The sequence below is a fragment of the Alexandromys fortis genome, unplaced genomic scaffold, assembly GCF_014885135.2.
Source record: "Alexandromys fortis isolate MF-2015 unplaced genomic scaffold, M_Fortis_MF-2015_v1.1 scaffold_190, whole genome shotgun sequence".
NCBI lineage: Eukaryota > Metazoa > Chordata > Mammalia > Rodentia > Cricetidae > Alexandromys > Alexandromys fortis.
Window position 1 is genome coordinate 2,506,056 of NW_026068059.1, and position 15,452 is coordinate 2,521,507.

A 15,452-nucleotide genomic window follows, 5' to 3' on the forward strand; every position below is an offset into this window, starting at 1 on the left:
GTTGTGCCCACAGCCAAACCTACCAACTGGATCGAGGGCACCCATGCAGTGCTTCGAGCCAGGAAGGGACAGGATGACAAGGTCCTGGTGGCCACCTGCACCTCAGCCAACGGGAAGCCTCCCAGTGTGGTGTCCTGGGAAACGCGGCTAAAGGGCGAGGCAGAGTACCAGGAAATTCGGAACCCCAATGGCACAGTGACAGTCATCAGCCGTTACCGCTTGGTGCCCAGCCGGGAAGCCCACCGGCAGTCCCTGGCTTGCATCGTCAACTATCACCTGGACCGCTTCAGGGAGAGCCTCACGCTCAACGTGCAGTGTGAGCCAGGGCCGACCCCTCCCACCCTCTGCTGTCTGCCCTCTTCTGTCCCCTAGTCTATCCCCTCGATTTTCTCCTCCAAGATGCTGCAATTTCCCCATCCTCTCTTTCTGTCACTGCCCCCTTCTTCTAATTTTTCCTCTTGCTGCTTTTGCTCTGAGGTCTTGGAATGCCAACTTGCCTTTCCTTCCAGCTGCTCCTGGGTCCCTTCCTTAACTGTTCCTTCTATCCCTTCCCTGCCTGCTCCCCTAACCTCACCCTCTTCCAACATCCTCCCTTGCCCCACAGATGAACCTGAGGTGACCATTGAGGGCTTTGATGGCAACTGGTACCTGCAGCGGACAGATGTGAAGCTTACATGCAAAGCAGATGCTAACCCCCCAGCCACCGAGTACCACTGGACCACGTGAGTGCTATGGGTTGACCCATCCCCTGAAAATATCCTTTGCTGGACCTCACACCTCCAAGGAGTAGGGAGGATTAGAGCCTAGGCTCAGATTTTCCCATGGGGGTTGATTTAAGAGATCCCACGTACGCACACAGACTGTGTACACACCTCTGCATATGAGTGCTAGGGTTTGGGACTAATAATAATCATGCCAGTGGGGGTGTTCCTCCTGACCTGCTTCCCTTCACTCACTAATAAAGGATTTTGTCACTTTTCTTTGGTGAATCATCCCACCCCAGTGCCCATTATTTACTTTTTTCCAAGGTGTCCCCTGGGAAGCTGGTGTTCTGGAACACCCCAGTCTTCCTTTGTTCCTAGACTTTCTGTACAACAGCCCCAGGTTCTCTGGGTGGAGGCAGCAGTGGACGCCCATGTCCCACTATCCCATTCTTGACTTTACAGTCTGGTTCTTGACCTTCAGAGGGGAATCGATCCCCCCTATCCAATTTGAACATCTCGAACCAACATTCTTTCCAGAGACTAGGCGGGACTCAGGGTGTGGGGGAAGCTAAGAAAGTTGACGTGGATGGCCAGAAGTCAGCAGCTAGAAGTGAGTCTAAACCATTTCTAGGAAGTAGAGGACCCTGGCAGGCCCTCCCTATCAGCCTGCACTTCTAGGCACAAAACTGCTTCTGAAGGTGAGGGTGGGCAGAACCTGCTTGCCCGTCAGCCGTGTACCCAGAGCAGCTGTTGACTTTACTGAAGAACAGCTAACAAGGGAAGGATGAGGCTTTCTGTACTTGGCAAACTCCTAGAATGTTCCCCACATGAAAACGTCTTGAGACATTTCCAGCAATGGCAAGATGGTCAGTAGAAGTTCAGCCGTGCCTGCTTCCGCATCTGAATAGCTTCTCCCAATGCTCTTGGCCTCAGTGGCCCCACCAAAGGAGAACTAGGATCAGGACCCAGGTGTCCCTGTTGTCAACCTACTACCAAGGAGACACAGACCAAGGAGAAGCCGCAGGAGCGGTAGAACAAGCACTCTCCTGAAGCCTGCAAATCCAGCTGGCCTCTGCTCTGCTGCTTCCTAGCTGTGTGCCCTTGGCCTTGAATCTCAGGTTTCATCTGTTAATGGGGGAGTGGTACCTATCTGCCTTGACTATGTTTCAGTGGCATGATGCTCAAACATGAACTGCCAAGCATGGTGGCCCAAACCCCGTCATCCCAGCACCAGGGAGGCCCAGTCAGGATTGCTGCAAGTTCAGAACCTACCTGGGCTATGTAACAAAACCCTGTCTCCAAACCCATGAATTCCTGAATAATAGAAAACTGAGATGCAAGACACTATTGTTGTTCCTATTTTCCCTCCATTCCAAACAGTCCCTAATACATGCACTCAGCAGAAGAGCTGGTAGATGCCTGGGGGCTAACTCTTGGAGCTGAAGAGTCCTAACCCTTCCCTGTGTCTCCCAATACCTACAGGCTGAATGGCTCTCTCCCCAAGGGTGTGGAGGCTCAGAACAGAACCCTCTTCTTCCGAGGACCCATCAACTACAGCCTGGCAGGAACCTACATCTGTGAGGCCACCAACCCCATTGGCACCCGCTCAGGGCAGGTGGAGGTCAATATCACAGGTAGGAGTCTGCCTCTCCTCCCACTCCCCATCCTCCGGTTCCTCCATAGCCACATCCGCTCCTTTCATTGCACCTGATGGGAAGTTTTTGTCTTTGTACCTCCCCCCTTGCTTCTCTGCAGCTCAGGCCATGGTTCTTTCTTCACACTTTCCTCTTTGCCTTATGGGGAGGGGTGTTATAGGGTGCAGTCAGAGTGACCTTCGGGGGGCCGGAAGTGCTGTTTCCAGCAATGGCTGAATGTTTGTACTAGGGAGTCCTGCTGGCTTGGTGGAAGAGGTCTGCAGGTGCGCTCACATCCTCCAAGTTCTGCAGCTGGAGTTGAGGAAGCCTGCAGGGCTGCAGGGCGAGGCTCGCCTCCAGCCAGACGGGAAAGTAGAGGCTAGAGTGAGCAAGCACCCTGAAGGCATTGGATACCGAATTGCTCTTTTCCCAGGTCTTCCTCTGTCATTACAGGAGGGGTGAATCAGTCAGGGGAAATGAGGGCTGTGTTGCTCCACAGAGAGGCTTCACCTGGGATGTGACCTGAGCGAGCCTCGTCTGTTAAATGGGGGTAGTGTGACCTGCCTTGAAGGAAGGGCTGCAGTCCAATGACACATAATGCAGGTCACATCACCTGGCACAACCCAGTCTGTCAGTAAGTGGCCGAGGCTCTGTTATTATTGTCGCGACCTCCATCATTATCACTGTCATTAATAGGAGCATCAAAACAAATGCACCAAGGAGTACATTGCCACCAAATTGCCACCAAACTTCAAAAGGGGGAGGTGTTTTCAGTATCAGACCTGAGCTGGTTGCAGAGTGAGAAAGTGACACGAAGAACCTTCAAGAAACAGGAAGGGGCATGGCACTGCCACCAAAGGACAGGATGTAACATGCACAGCATGATCCTGGGCTTCCAGGAAACGAGGCAGTAACGTAGTCTAGCTAGACACAGGTTTGGGGGAGCCCTGAGGACATCATCTGTGAGGACATTCCAAACACATCTGCACAGAGAGCAGCTGGAGCTATCCAGGGATTACACTGGGCTGTCCTTGGGGCTGTCCTGTCACCTAGGAACGAGAGGCTGTGATCACTTGCTATTTTCTTCAGCACCCTGCCCCTGACTCTGAGAATGTCTATAGGAGTAGAGGTGCCAGGGTTGGAGCCCGCTAACAGCCAAGGTCACCTGCCAGGACAGGGACAGACAGCAGAAGCGGACTGCACCACTCTTCCCCTTCTGGGACAAGTTGGAGACACATAGGGTCCAGAGCTCTGGCCCTGAGGCTGTGGGGTTGAGTGAGGAAATGCACAGCTGCCTTCTGTGAGGAGCCATCATACCAAGTGTGATGAGCAGTGTTACCTGAGGGCCAGGGATGTGTCCATTTAAGGACTCTTCTTGGCTGTGTGACTTTGAATAAATTCTTTACCTCTCTGAACCTCAGCTTCCCGATTTGTAATATGAAGGTAGTCCAACTTACATCCCATTGTCCATGATCTCCAACAGTAACACCAAAGCCACCGCAGCATCCCACTCTGCCACCCAGGAACTCTGGGGAAAATGCTGATTGGAAATTTGGTGGAAGTAAGGAATCCAGAAGCATCCTCTCATTGATGTTACTTCTCAGCATTAGAAGACCCACCAGAAACCCTGCTAGGGCAAGTATGCCCAGCCTCAGAATCACAGCCAGCAGGAGGGTACATCCTCCCAAGGGCTGCTCCTTGGGGCTCAGATGTAGGAGCAGAGAGGAGGAGAAGGAAGAAGAGACTAGCCATGGGGAGGAAGCGGCCGTGGGTACCCGGTACCTGCTGTGTGTCCCACGATCAGGTCTATCTAGGCAGTGGTGTGTGCTCGCCTGCACATAACATCTAGAGTGTGTTCGAGGATAGGTGGTCTAAAGCAACCCAGAGCTCAGGCTGGAAAAGGGTCATACCATGCCAGTTCTGTTATTAGTCAGGAGCCAAGAGACAAGAAAACATGGCACTCCTGGCTCTCCTGATGGGCTCAGGAGCTGTGTGCAGGTCAGCCCCACCGGGAGCAGCTTCTAGCCTTTTCGAAGGATTCAGCCAGATGTTTAAACCTTTCCAGTGCTGTTGATTCTTTAAGTGGCAGGAGACCTCATCGCCACTTTCCCCACATCAACAAGTGGCCTCTGCGGTCTCTGGGGACCGCCCTCAAGGAGCATAGCCAGGCACCGTGTTCCCAGCCCCACTGGTCTGAAGGCAATGCATGAGTGAGAGGGATAAGTGGGAATTTAATATTTCATCCTGACTGTCCTTTTAGGTAATAGCTTTGCCCTGCACACATCTGGAGAGTGGAACAAAGAGCAGCTGGGGTGGGGTAGGCAGGGGGATGGAAGGAGGACGGCCCATGATGAAGCAACATAGCAGGGCTATGTTCGGATTGCTGCATGGTGGCACTAGGACTAGTCAGTCACTGTCACAGTGAATGACCCCTAGTGTGAAATAGTCCCAAGCTGGTTATAGGGATAAGAAAGCTGTAGAAGCAACCTAGAGGAATTTGTGGATGCATTTAACAGTGTCTGGCCACTCAAGCCCATGTCCAAGGCCTTGTACTGAGAAGCAGTTTTAGAGTGCTGGGTAAGGGATCCCACCGCAGTAGCTAGAGGATCTACTTTCTTCCAGGAGGGCTAACACTAATGGTGGGGAGGGGTCCAGGATATGGCCTTGACCAAATAGGATATAGCTTTCCTCCCTAAGGATGTTAGGAGGAAGGTGGCAGATTGGCCTATTGCCACTCCCAAGAGCGGGGCAGGGAAGCTACTCAAGCTTAGTGTGTCTGTCCCAACTCTTACTCTCGGTGAAGTTTGGGCTCGTCCCGTGGGCATGCCAGTTAGGCCAGTTCTTTGGACCAAGGATGGTGGGCCTTCACAGGGAGTGTCTCTGCAAGTGTGCGTGCCCAGGCATGAGTGTGGGTGTGTTTCTCTGTAAGCATGTGTAAGCCAGTGTGAGCAGGCAAACCACTGTCTGCCTGCTGAGTGTGCAAATGGAAGCCTGGGGCTGTGCTGAGGGCAAATATGCCTGTCTCCAAGCCAGCAAATGGCACGTGTTTGGGAGTTGAGGATGCAGCTGAGTCCATACCTCTGGGAGTTCCTCTTCCAACTTGCAGGAGCCCTAGCAGACAATGAAGGAACTACACAGCTGCTTCAGCTGCAGGAAGACAACAGGGTTTCTCAGGGTAGGACCCCAGGCCTTCCCATTCTCCCTGTGACTGATCTCATTGCATGCTGGGAAATGTAGTTCTCACAACTTCCTGGTCTGATCTGTTATAGGTCATTTCCTGCCAGCTAAAACATTCAACATTAGTTGTGGAAGCAAGCCTAGACATTTTCTTTGAACCTAGAGCTTAGTTCCAGACTATAAACCCTAACTCCAGTACACCTCAGATCTGCCCAAAGCCCCTCACACTGGGTCACCCATCTTAGTGTGGGAACTCCGGACCCAGAATGAGACGTCCCACTGCTCTGAGGTCCTGTCCATCTCAGAAGCCTGCAGCCCTTCAGAAGCAGGGCCGGGTGGGCCACTTTGTAAGAGGTTGTGAGAGGGGCCAGCTGGGGCCCCAGCAACAAGAGCAAATGACCCCAGTGCTCAGTTCTTCCCTCTACCCAGCTGTGGCCCTTATGGTTCTGCTTCTGACATAGAGACGGATTTGCTGGGTGTGACAAATGGAGGGGTGGAGGAAAGGGGCAGGATGTCCCTTTTCCCTGCTGGCACATGAATTAGCCATCCCTTTCTTTCCTCACTCATTTGATGTGTTTATTTTGGCCGCGTAGCCATTCCTCTGCTCTACACAGACACTAAAGTAGTCAGAATAACGTGGATTCCCTTTGGTCACAAAAGGGCCCACAGGAACAGTAAACCTCCTTAGAGCTTACGAAAAATAAAGTAGAGGACCTGGACGGAGGAGCTCAGAGGTAGAGAACCAAGTATAACCCATCCCTAAGACACTGCTCTCCTCCTACCCCGACTCCTATAAAATGAGGTCCCCAGTGTGTCCCAGGCCCATGTTCTCTGTGGACTGAACGCTTTCCGCCGCCTGGAGTGAGCCTCACTTTTAAGGCAGAGCCATGGCATGAGAGAATATGTTCTTTAACTTAACAGAGATTTCATTGTCATGTGTTCTAGGCATTTGGGATAAATCAGTGAGCAAAACAGACCAGACTCCATCTTTGTGAAATTTATGGGGTCCTGGGGATGATGTAGGGAAAAGAAAGGTCACTGTGCAGAAGATGAGGGACTTGTACGTTGCATTTTTAAAGATGGTGGATGGGGAAAGTTTTCGTGAGTAGGTGATGTTCAAGCCAAGCCCTGAAGTAGGTGATGGCATGAAGCTCTAGTCCATGGCAAAGAGCCCTCAGCCTGCAGGAAAGCAGAACAAGATGGTGTCAGAGGTAGAGCAGGGCACAGGTCATGGAGAACGTTCTAGACTCTGTGACTTTGGGCATTCTTTGAGGGGAAAACAGTCATTAGGGGCTCTGGGCAGAGTAGCGGTGGGATGTGACTTGTACATTGATGGGATCTTGCTGGCTGCCAAGGGTGGAAGCAGGTAGGTGTCCATAGCCATACATCGTTCAGGTGAGAGATGATGGTGTCTCGGATGAGGGTGGTTGGGATGGAATGGCGAGAACTGGCTAGATTCTAGATTTATTTCAAAATATAATTTACAGAGTAGTTTGGGGCACCGACCATTCTCATCAGACAGATGATACAGCAAACCCTGTCATTCTGTGATTAGTGGGGTCAGGAAATCCAGTCTAGCTGAGTTAAATGTAAGAGCACGGTATTTTTTGTTGGTTCTTTGCTGGGAAAGCAGGACAGTAACCACGGTAGAACTTCTGTTATGCACAGCGGTCACGCTGCAGTAGGCCAGCCCCACAGGATGAGCGGCTCCTTCCCTCGGCCCTTCTCTTATCCCAACTGAAAGGGGAATCAGAACCAACTGTGGCCAATCCTAATTTGCATTTATTAGTGATGAGTTTTTAATTAATAAATTGGAATCTGAAATGGTTTAAAATAGAGTGAAGGGTGCAGGCAGAGTGGGTGGTGTGAGCCAAAGCTTGTTTGTGAATAGGGGTTCACTTGAAGCTGGGTCTGTAATCCCAGCTACTTAGGGAGCTGAAGCCAGAGGATCACAGGTTCAAGGCCAGCCTGGGAAACTTAGTGAGATTCTATCTCAAAATGTGAAGTAAAAGAGATCTAAGAATATAGCCTGGTGGTAGAGTATTTGCCTGGCTTTGTGCTGGGCTCTATGTTAAATCCTCAGTCTCACACACACACACAAACACACACACACACACAACCCACTTAGATAGCAAGCATAATGTGTTAATCATCTTTTCGTTACTGTCACAAAATACCTGAGATAATGAATTTAAAAGGAGGAAAAGTTTGTACTCCTTTGGTTCCAGCACTCCGGGAGGCAGAGGCAGGCAGATCTCTGTGAGTTCTAAGACAGCCAGGACCACACAGTGAGACGCTTGTTTTGGTGGGGGTGGGGTGTGTGGGGGGTGGCAGTGAATTAATTCTAGCATACAGTTTCAAAAGTTGTAGCCCATGGTTGTTTGACCTAGGCGTTAGGGCCTGTGATGAGACAGAGCATGGAAAGACTGTGAGGTGGAGTAACTCATTCATTCTGTGGAAGCCAGCAAGCAAACAGAAAGGGTCCCCATATCCCTTTCAAGGGCACCCCCCACAATGACTGGAATTCGTCCCAGTAGGCTCTAATGATACCACCACCTCCCAGCAGGGTCATGAACTAGCAACCAAGCCTTTAGTGTCCAGGCCTTTGCTGAGGACAGTCATGAAGGTGTGTGATAGAGGCCAGGTTCTAAGGCCCAGCAAGCAATGCGCAGTTGCTGCCGGTCATTGGGATAGAGAATGTCCGTGACTACACAGTGGAAATTAATCTGCTCACTCTGAGTGGGACAGCTAAAAGGGTAGAGACCCAGTGAAGGTGAGCGGCCCTAGAATCTTCTACAAACAGCCAAAGCCAGAGAGGAACACTGGCATAATAGAGGGAAGAGTCAGAGTGGACAGATGCTGGTGGCACTGGGAGCCCAGTGGAGGACCGGTGGATGGAGAGGATGAGAAAGGAGGACAGAGAACCTGGTTGGAGCAGTGGGATTTGAGTTGGTGATTCCAGAAGTTTCTCAACTCTATAACCCTAAACGTTAGTTCCCTGTCCTATGGGCAGGAAGATAGGGTCAAGCTCCAGGAAGCTGGGAATTACTCCATCCTGCATCTCTCTCAAAGTCCAGCAGGGTGTGGGAGAAGGCGAAGGGCTCCCGTGTGTCATCTAAGCCAATGGTTCTCAGAGTGTTTATCCTACTGGTTTTTGCTGAGCTCTGAGTCAATGGCTCAGGGTCTCATGGGGTACAGTTTGGGAATTGTATCCCATAAATCTTCAGAGATACAGTTCTGCAGCTGAGTGAGAGCTGTGTGCTTGAAGTGGCTTGGCACACCAGGAGGATCACAGTTAAGTCATGAAACGGATATGAGCTCTGTCGTGAGCAAAGACAGCGGGGGACAGAGGTCCAAAGACAAAGCCTCCACTAGGAAAGCTGGAGAAAGCCCAAGAGGGAAAGCCAAGGACCCAGGGAGTCTCGACGCAGCAAGCTAGGGGCACAGTTCAGAAGTTCTTTATGGACACCTCGCTTACTATCTTGGCTTCTCTGAAACCAAACCATCCTTCCAGAGAGGGCAAAGTCCAGCCTCCAAGAAGCCTTTTCTGAGTGTGTGCCATAGCGTTCTCTTTCTCCTACACTCCTGACCCCTTACAGCCAGCTCCCTATTGCCTGCTTGCTGCGGAGACTCCAAGCATGTCATTTGGTTCCATAGCCATGACTAGAGAGAAAGATATTTGGGGTATATTTGGGGTATATAAGGAAGTAGACAGGTAAGGGTGGGCCAGGAGTGGTGGTAGCCTGTAGCCTCAACATTCAGGAAGCCGAGACAGGAAGATCTCAAGTTCAAAGCCAGCATGGCCTAGTGAAGCCTTGTTCCAAACCAACCAAGCAAAGAAAGACATGGAGGTGGATGCAGAGGATCCGATCTGAGAACTGAAGGAGGAGGCAGGCTGAGCAGATGGGACCCAGGAAACCAAGAGGAACTTGAGACTGCTCCCAGAGACTGTTTCAAGGATAGTCAGTCAAGACAGATATCAGTAAACATTTACAGACCATCTCCTCTGCGACCTATACTGAGTACACACTGGTGACAAACGGGGAACCCAGTCCCCCAGGCTTGTGTTTCTCTCGCATCTGGGTGGCCACAACTCAGCCATGTGATCTCAGGCAAGTGTTCCCCCCCTTTAGGGCCCCCGTGAGCCACGGGAAAGCCTTTCCCCCATTCCGAACCTCCGCCCTGCTCCTGCCTGCTAGCCAACAGCACCCCACACACTCACATGGGACCCATGGGAGGAGTAGGATTCCGATGAAGTGAGTGATGCTGAATTAGGGAGTGAGCCAGCTGCAGCGGGCTCCCAGGAACAGACACATGGGCCCAGACAGGCATGCTACCTTGGCCTTGGCCCTCCTGGGCCAGGCTAAAGAGAGGACTGGACAGCAGCTTGCCCTGAGTCTACACCCCAGCTCCTTACCAAGGCCAGTCAAGGTCTCCAGTGCCACCCTGTGGTAGTGCTGGGAACCGTCTCCCTGTGTCTTGCCCTGGGACCTCTTGGCCTTTGGCCTGGTGTGGCCTGACTTAACCTTCTCCCATCCACCTCCCAGGCCTGGAAGACAAAGGAGAAAAAGAGATCATAGGGTTGTCAAAAAAGTCACCCACCTCACTGTCTCTTCCTTCCAAACTCTTTTAGTCTTTTCCCCACCTTTATTATCTTTTTATTTCTACTCTGCCCACATTATTGACCTTTCTTTTCCTTTTCTTTCTTTTTCTATTTTTCCTTTTTTTTTTTCTTTTTGGAGATAGTTTTATTCTATAGCCCAAACTGGCCTTGAACTTATAGCAGTTCCCCTGCCTTAGTTTCTCAGATCTTGAAATTAAAAGTAAGGGTGATTATGCCTGGCTCAGTCTGTCCTCATTATCTGCATATCTTTATGCACACATGTGTTGTGCTTGGCACGGCCTGTGAGCCATCAAACATGCTCGTACATGTGTATGTTCCTGGTCTGTAATACACATGTGGGCCTCCACAGCCCCGTTCTGCCTGTCCTTACTTTGTGCTAACCATCTGTCCCTTTGGTGTCTCAACCCCATAGCCCAATCTGGCAATCCCAACAGGTCTCCACCGTGCTCTGCAGGGCAGGACCACTACCAAGAGTCACAGCCCTGGTCTGTAGCACACTGGCAGATGACTGGCACTTATAGGGTATCTATTGAACCAAAAAGCTAGAAACCCATTTTCTGTATGTCCAGAAAGCAAAAGAAACCAGTCCTGGAATACCTACTAGACTCCTGGTGTTGGGACAATGATGTCTACCTGTCAGGCAAAGGGACACTGGTGACATGTGCACAGGGTTTATTTGTAAAAACAACCAAAAAAGCAGCAATACTATAACTCATTGGCTAAGTGGCCTCGGGTAAGTTAACCTCCCTAACTGTCTCCTGCACTGAATAGAAACGAATAGCAGACCACCCTTGGAGGGTGGTGGCAGTGAGGGGCACACAGTTAGGTACCTGCAGATGCGCCCCTGCACCGTGGAGGGATGGAACAGGACTGGCACTACCTCCAGGGATGGTCAGGGTAGAAGGCTGGGTTCTCTGGGTGCTTTAGCTGCCTTAGCTGCCTCTCTCCTCTCACCTGCCTTATTCTAGCGCCCAGTGCTTCAGCTGACGTGACCTCAAGGAGGTGGGGTACTAGGAACCTCTGGAACCAGGACTGCTCAAACATGGGGTGTGGACATCCTGTCCTGGGCCTTTCCCTCCCCTGCTTCCCGACACCCCCTACTGACTTCCGAAGAGCAGACACTGACTCTGTCCCCTCCGTCTCTTTTCCTTACCCAGAGTTCCCCTACACCCCGTCTCCCGAACATGGGCGGCGTTCGGGGCAGGTGCCCACAGCCATCATCGGGGGAGTGGCAGGGAGTGTCCTGCTGGTGCTGATTGTGGTTGGAGGGATCATAGTGGCCCTGCGCCGACGCCGGCACACCTTCAAGGGCGACTACAGCACCAAGAAGCATGTATATGGCAATGGCTACAGCAAGGCAGGGATCCCCCAGCATCACCCGCCCATGGCACAGAACCTGCAGTATCCCGATGACTCAGATGATGAAAAGAAGGCCGGCCCACTGGGCGGGAGCAGCTATGAGGAGGAAGAAGAGGAGGAGGGCGGTGGAGGGGGTGAACGCAAGGTAGGCGGACCCCACCCCAAATATGACGAGGACGCCAAACGGCCCTACTTCACTGTGGATGAAGCGGAGGCCCGTCAGGACGGCTATGGGGACCGGACTCTGGGCTACCAGTATGACCCTGAACAACTGGACTTGGCTGAGAACATGGTTTCTCAGAACGATGGGTCTTTCATTTCCAAGAAGGAGTGGTATGTGTAGCCCTACCTTCCGGAGCCTCTGTCTGTGCCCACTTCTCCCTTGCTCCTACCCGCACGCCCCCTGCCCACCCCCACAGCCCACTGCCCCAGGAGCTCAACAGAGACTTGACCAGCTGCCCTAAACCAGCCCCAAACTCCTGGGGAGCCAGGGGAGCTCAGGGCAGACCCCACTTGGCTTCGTTTTTTTATTTCCGCCCTCTCCCACCCTTCCCCGCGGTGTTGTGTTCGACTGTGACTTTGGTGTTGCTGTATCTTTCCTTTAAGGACCCCATCCACTGCCCTCTGTGTTGGGAGCCCTGTTCTTGTCTTGTGTACTTGGGCGTCCCTCCAGGGTTTGGGGAGCCAGTCCTCTCCCACCCCCCCAACACTGGAATTTGTTTGTGTTCTCTTCATTGGGGAGGGAGAGCAGAGGGGGCTTCAAGATGAAGAGCACCCTCACCTCACCCCATATGCTGCTCCTTTGCCCAATGTCCCCCCACTCTAAACTGGTGATGCAGCCAGGGCACCTAAAAGGTTATAGGGGAGTTCTCTGTGGTATCCAGGGGAGTCTTGTCTGTGAAATGATGGAGCTGAGGTTCCTACTGGGGTCCTGGGCACTGTGTTTTCCTGGTAAGAGTGGCTTTATGCTTTCTCTGTTCTGCTGGCCTACAAAATGAGGTTGGCCTAGCTGTCATATACTGCTTTCCTTTACTCCCAGTCTGTTCTCTACAGAGTGGGTGACCCCAGCTGGACTCTACTCACAGTCCCTGTATGCCTCCTCCCACACATGCACACACACACCACTGGGTCTCTCCCAGTGCTCTCACGCCCTGCCCAGGCTAAACACTGCCCCAGGCCCCACCCTTCTCTGCTCAAGGAGGGAATCAGTCCACAGAAGCATCAAGAGACAGAGAGGATGAACCACCCAGCTGCTGCCGCTCTAAGATTTCAGTGTAGCCCCAACCTTTCCAACGGTGTGCACGTGTCTCGGATTTCTCTTTATCTGCCAAGTGCTAGCAACACTTGACTCTTCTGGGAAGTCGGGGCTGGGATCCCAGGAAGGAATTTGAGGCAAAGAAGTATTTATATGGCGAGGACGTTCTCATGGAGGCTCCGCAAACACAATCTGGTAGACTGCAGGGGACTGCTAACGTCTCATACAGGAAGGCCAGCATAGATGTCACAAGTCTCAAGGAAAGTGCAGGAGCACCCAGGAACCTGCTGCTTGTCCACAGTTTCTACCAGTGCCATTCTGAGGTGAGGTGGACGACGAAGGGCCCTCCCTTGAGTGCATGGAGAAAGGCCCTCCCAACTCACTGTCCCCAAGCTCAAAGTGCCTCAGTTTCTCCATCTGTGCCCCAAATTCCCCACATTCTAAATGGGCATGCCTATTGCCTATGCCCTGGGGGAGGCAAAGTGGGCTACGAGAGCCCTAGGGCCTGCCTGCTGGGGTCTCAACTCACTCGGCTCAAGGTGACACTCTGAGGGATAGCAGGTGTTGGGGAGAGGGAGGCAGAGCACTCTGTGCCCCAAGGGCACTGACCCACCCTGCCATAGGCTTCCTAAGGGAGCCCCACCCCTCGCCCCACCCCCCCCCCTCCCTGGTGCTGCTATTGAATTCCCAGTCCAAGTGCCATCTCTGGCACCCCTTAGCCCACCAGCTGGGGCCATTTCGCCAAGCCTTCACTGCCCTAGTCCCAGCCCAGGCCGCCCAGTAGCCACGTAGCAGAAGTCTGAAGCCATGCCAGCCCTGTGGCGGCTCTCCCCTCTTGGCATTGGGGACACTGGATGGGGCGGAGTTCAGGAAAGAAACTTCTAGGGCCTTTCTAGCCACAGGGCAGAGGAAGGTGGAGGAGCTGGGCTGCTTCTCCCAGCAGTATTAGTGACCCTCCTATGTCACAGCACCTCTCTCCTCCTCATGCCAATTCTAGCTCCTCTGCTTGGTCCCCTTACTCCCGAGGCAAAGACTCACCCTCCTGCACCTCTCAAAACTTCCACTGTCACCCCTTATTCCTTATTTCGTGATGGACTGAGGAGGCCCTGGGCCCAGACAAAGCACCTAAGCTCCCCCTTAAGACACCTGCACGCCTTTCCCCCAAGCAAAGCACAATTTACGGGGTCTCTGCAGCAGGATCCAGGATCCCAGCTGTGATGCTGCTACCAGGCAGTTGCTCCCTGGGTTAAGAGAGGAAATGAGGCCGGCATCAGTCGCTGGGCCTAAGAAGCAGGGGCTTTCTTGGCACTGTGTTTGTTGCGGGACAGTGGCGACATCCAGCTGACCGTGGAAGGCCCAGTGCAGCAGAGCAGAGGGCGTTCCGCTTCATCTTCATGGCCCCAACCCAAGCTGAGCATCTGCCTTGCTGCACAGAGAATAAACTTGGTGTGTTAACTGTGCCAAGGCCTCTCCAGTTGTCATCTCTCATTGCCCTCCCTCTGCTGCCCCTGGACTCCTGTTTCCCTGCAGATTTTGATATTCTGAGTCTCATTTACCGGAAGGCCCTGAAAAGAACAGCAGCACACATCAGCGAACACATGCCCAGCACACTGGCGCTCGCCTTTCACAGACCAAGCACAGGCGCGTGTGTGCACAAGTACACACATGAGGAACGAGAAGCCCTTAGGAATGCTCAGGCCCGAGACAGTGGACGGGGACCCAGCCCTGGGAAGGTGCCCTCTGTGCCCCAGTCACTGGTGCAATAACTTTTCTGCTGCCCTTGAGGTGGGAGAATCAGGACTCATGTCAGGTGGGTGGGGCCGCCCTGAGCCCAGCAGACACCGCATTCCCTTTACTGGGAGGAGGGGGGTGCTCCCAGGCCTCTGGGGGTCCAGGTAGAGACTTCCCCAAGCCTGACTGCCAACTGAAACACCCTCTCCTAGTGAGGGCAGGTGGCTCAAGCTGGCCTGGGCCAGAGGCACCCGGAGGTGAGGAATCCAGTCTCGCCGATGCTGCTTTCTGACCCTGGCTGTGAGGAACGGGCTTGGGGTGGGGGGGTGAGTTTTGTTTTTATGTTAACCAATGGAAACAAAATCCAAGAGAAGCTGCCACCCTTACCGCCGAGTGTGGCCAGCTTCCTTTGCTTCAATTTCTTTGTCACCCTTTTCCTCTTTGGTCCTGGGGGACAGCCCAGCAGATTCTCCTGGTTCTGACCTGGGGAGGGGGGGTGTCCCACCCCCTTTTACTTGTATTAAAAAAAAAGATGGGTTGAAAATGTACTGAGAAAAAAAATGTACTTTTTTATAAATAAAGTGTTTAAAAACAAGTCCATTTGCATCCTGTCACTGAAAGTGGGGTTTGGGCAAAGCTAGAGAAGACAGCCGGACCACAGAGAGGATGCAGGAACACTATAGATAAACAGAACAACTGGTCCTATGACAGGGACTCATTGAGGTGCCCAATCAGCCACCTTGCCGGCATCTCTGGTTGAGCACCGGTAGGCTGCAATGGCACCATCTTGCAATGAGGAGATGAGAGCTGGGTAAAGCAGTAGGGCACAGGGGGATGGTTGGCGTCTGCTGGGCAGGGTGGGGGTCAGGAAAGGGATGACAGAAGGACACAGCTGAGGACCGCGTGCTCTGGCTCGAGCCACTGTTCCAGAGCTCTTGCCTCAGTCACCACCCCTCTCCCGGGCTGGT

The 15,452-nt window shown here is 52.7% G+C and overlaps 1 protein-coding gene across 1 annotated transcript in view; it reads left to right on the forward strand.

The window, feature by feature from the left end:
- Window positions 1–15,079, forward strand: part of Nectin1 (nectin cell adhesion molecule 1) — a 61,129-nt gene extending 46,050 nt beyond the window's left edge. Inside the window, exons 3-6 of the mRNA XM_050120094.1 lie at window positions 14–316; window positions 605–722; window positions 2,187–2,338; window positions 11,297–15,079. Of these exons, the coding sequence (XP_049976051.1) occupies window positions 14–316; window positions 605–722; window positions 2,187–2,338; window positions 11,297–11,841 (1,118 nt within the window). The 3' untranslated portion in view covers window positions 11,842–15,079. The remainder of the gene's footprint in view (window positions 1–13; window positions 317–604; window positions 723–2,186; window positions 2,339–11,296) is intronic.
- Window positions 15,080–15,452: the final 373 nt, after the last annotated feature.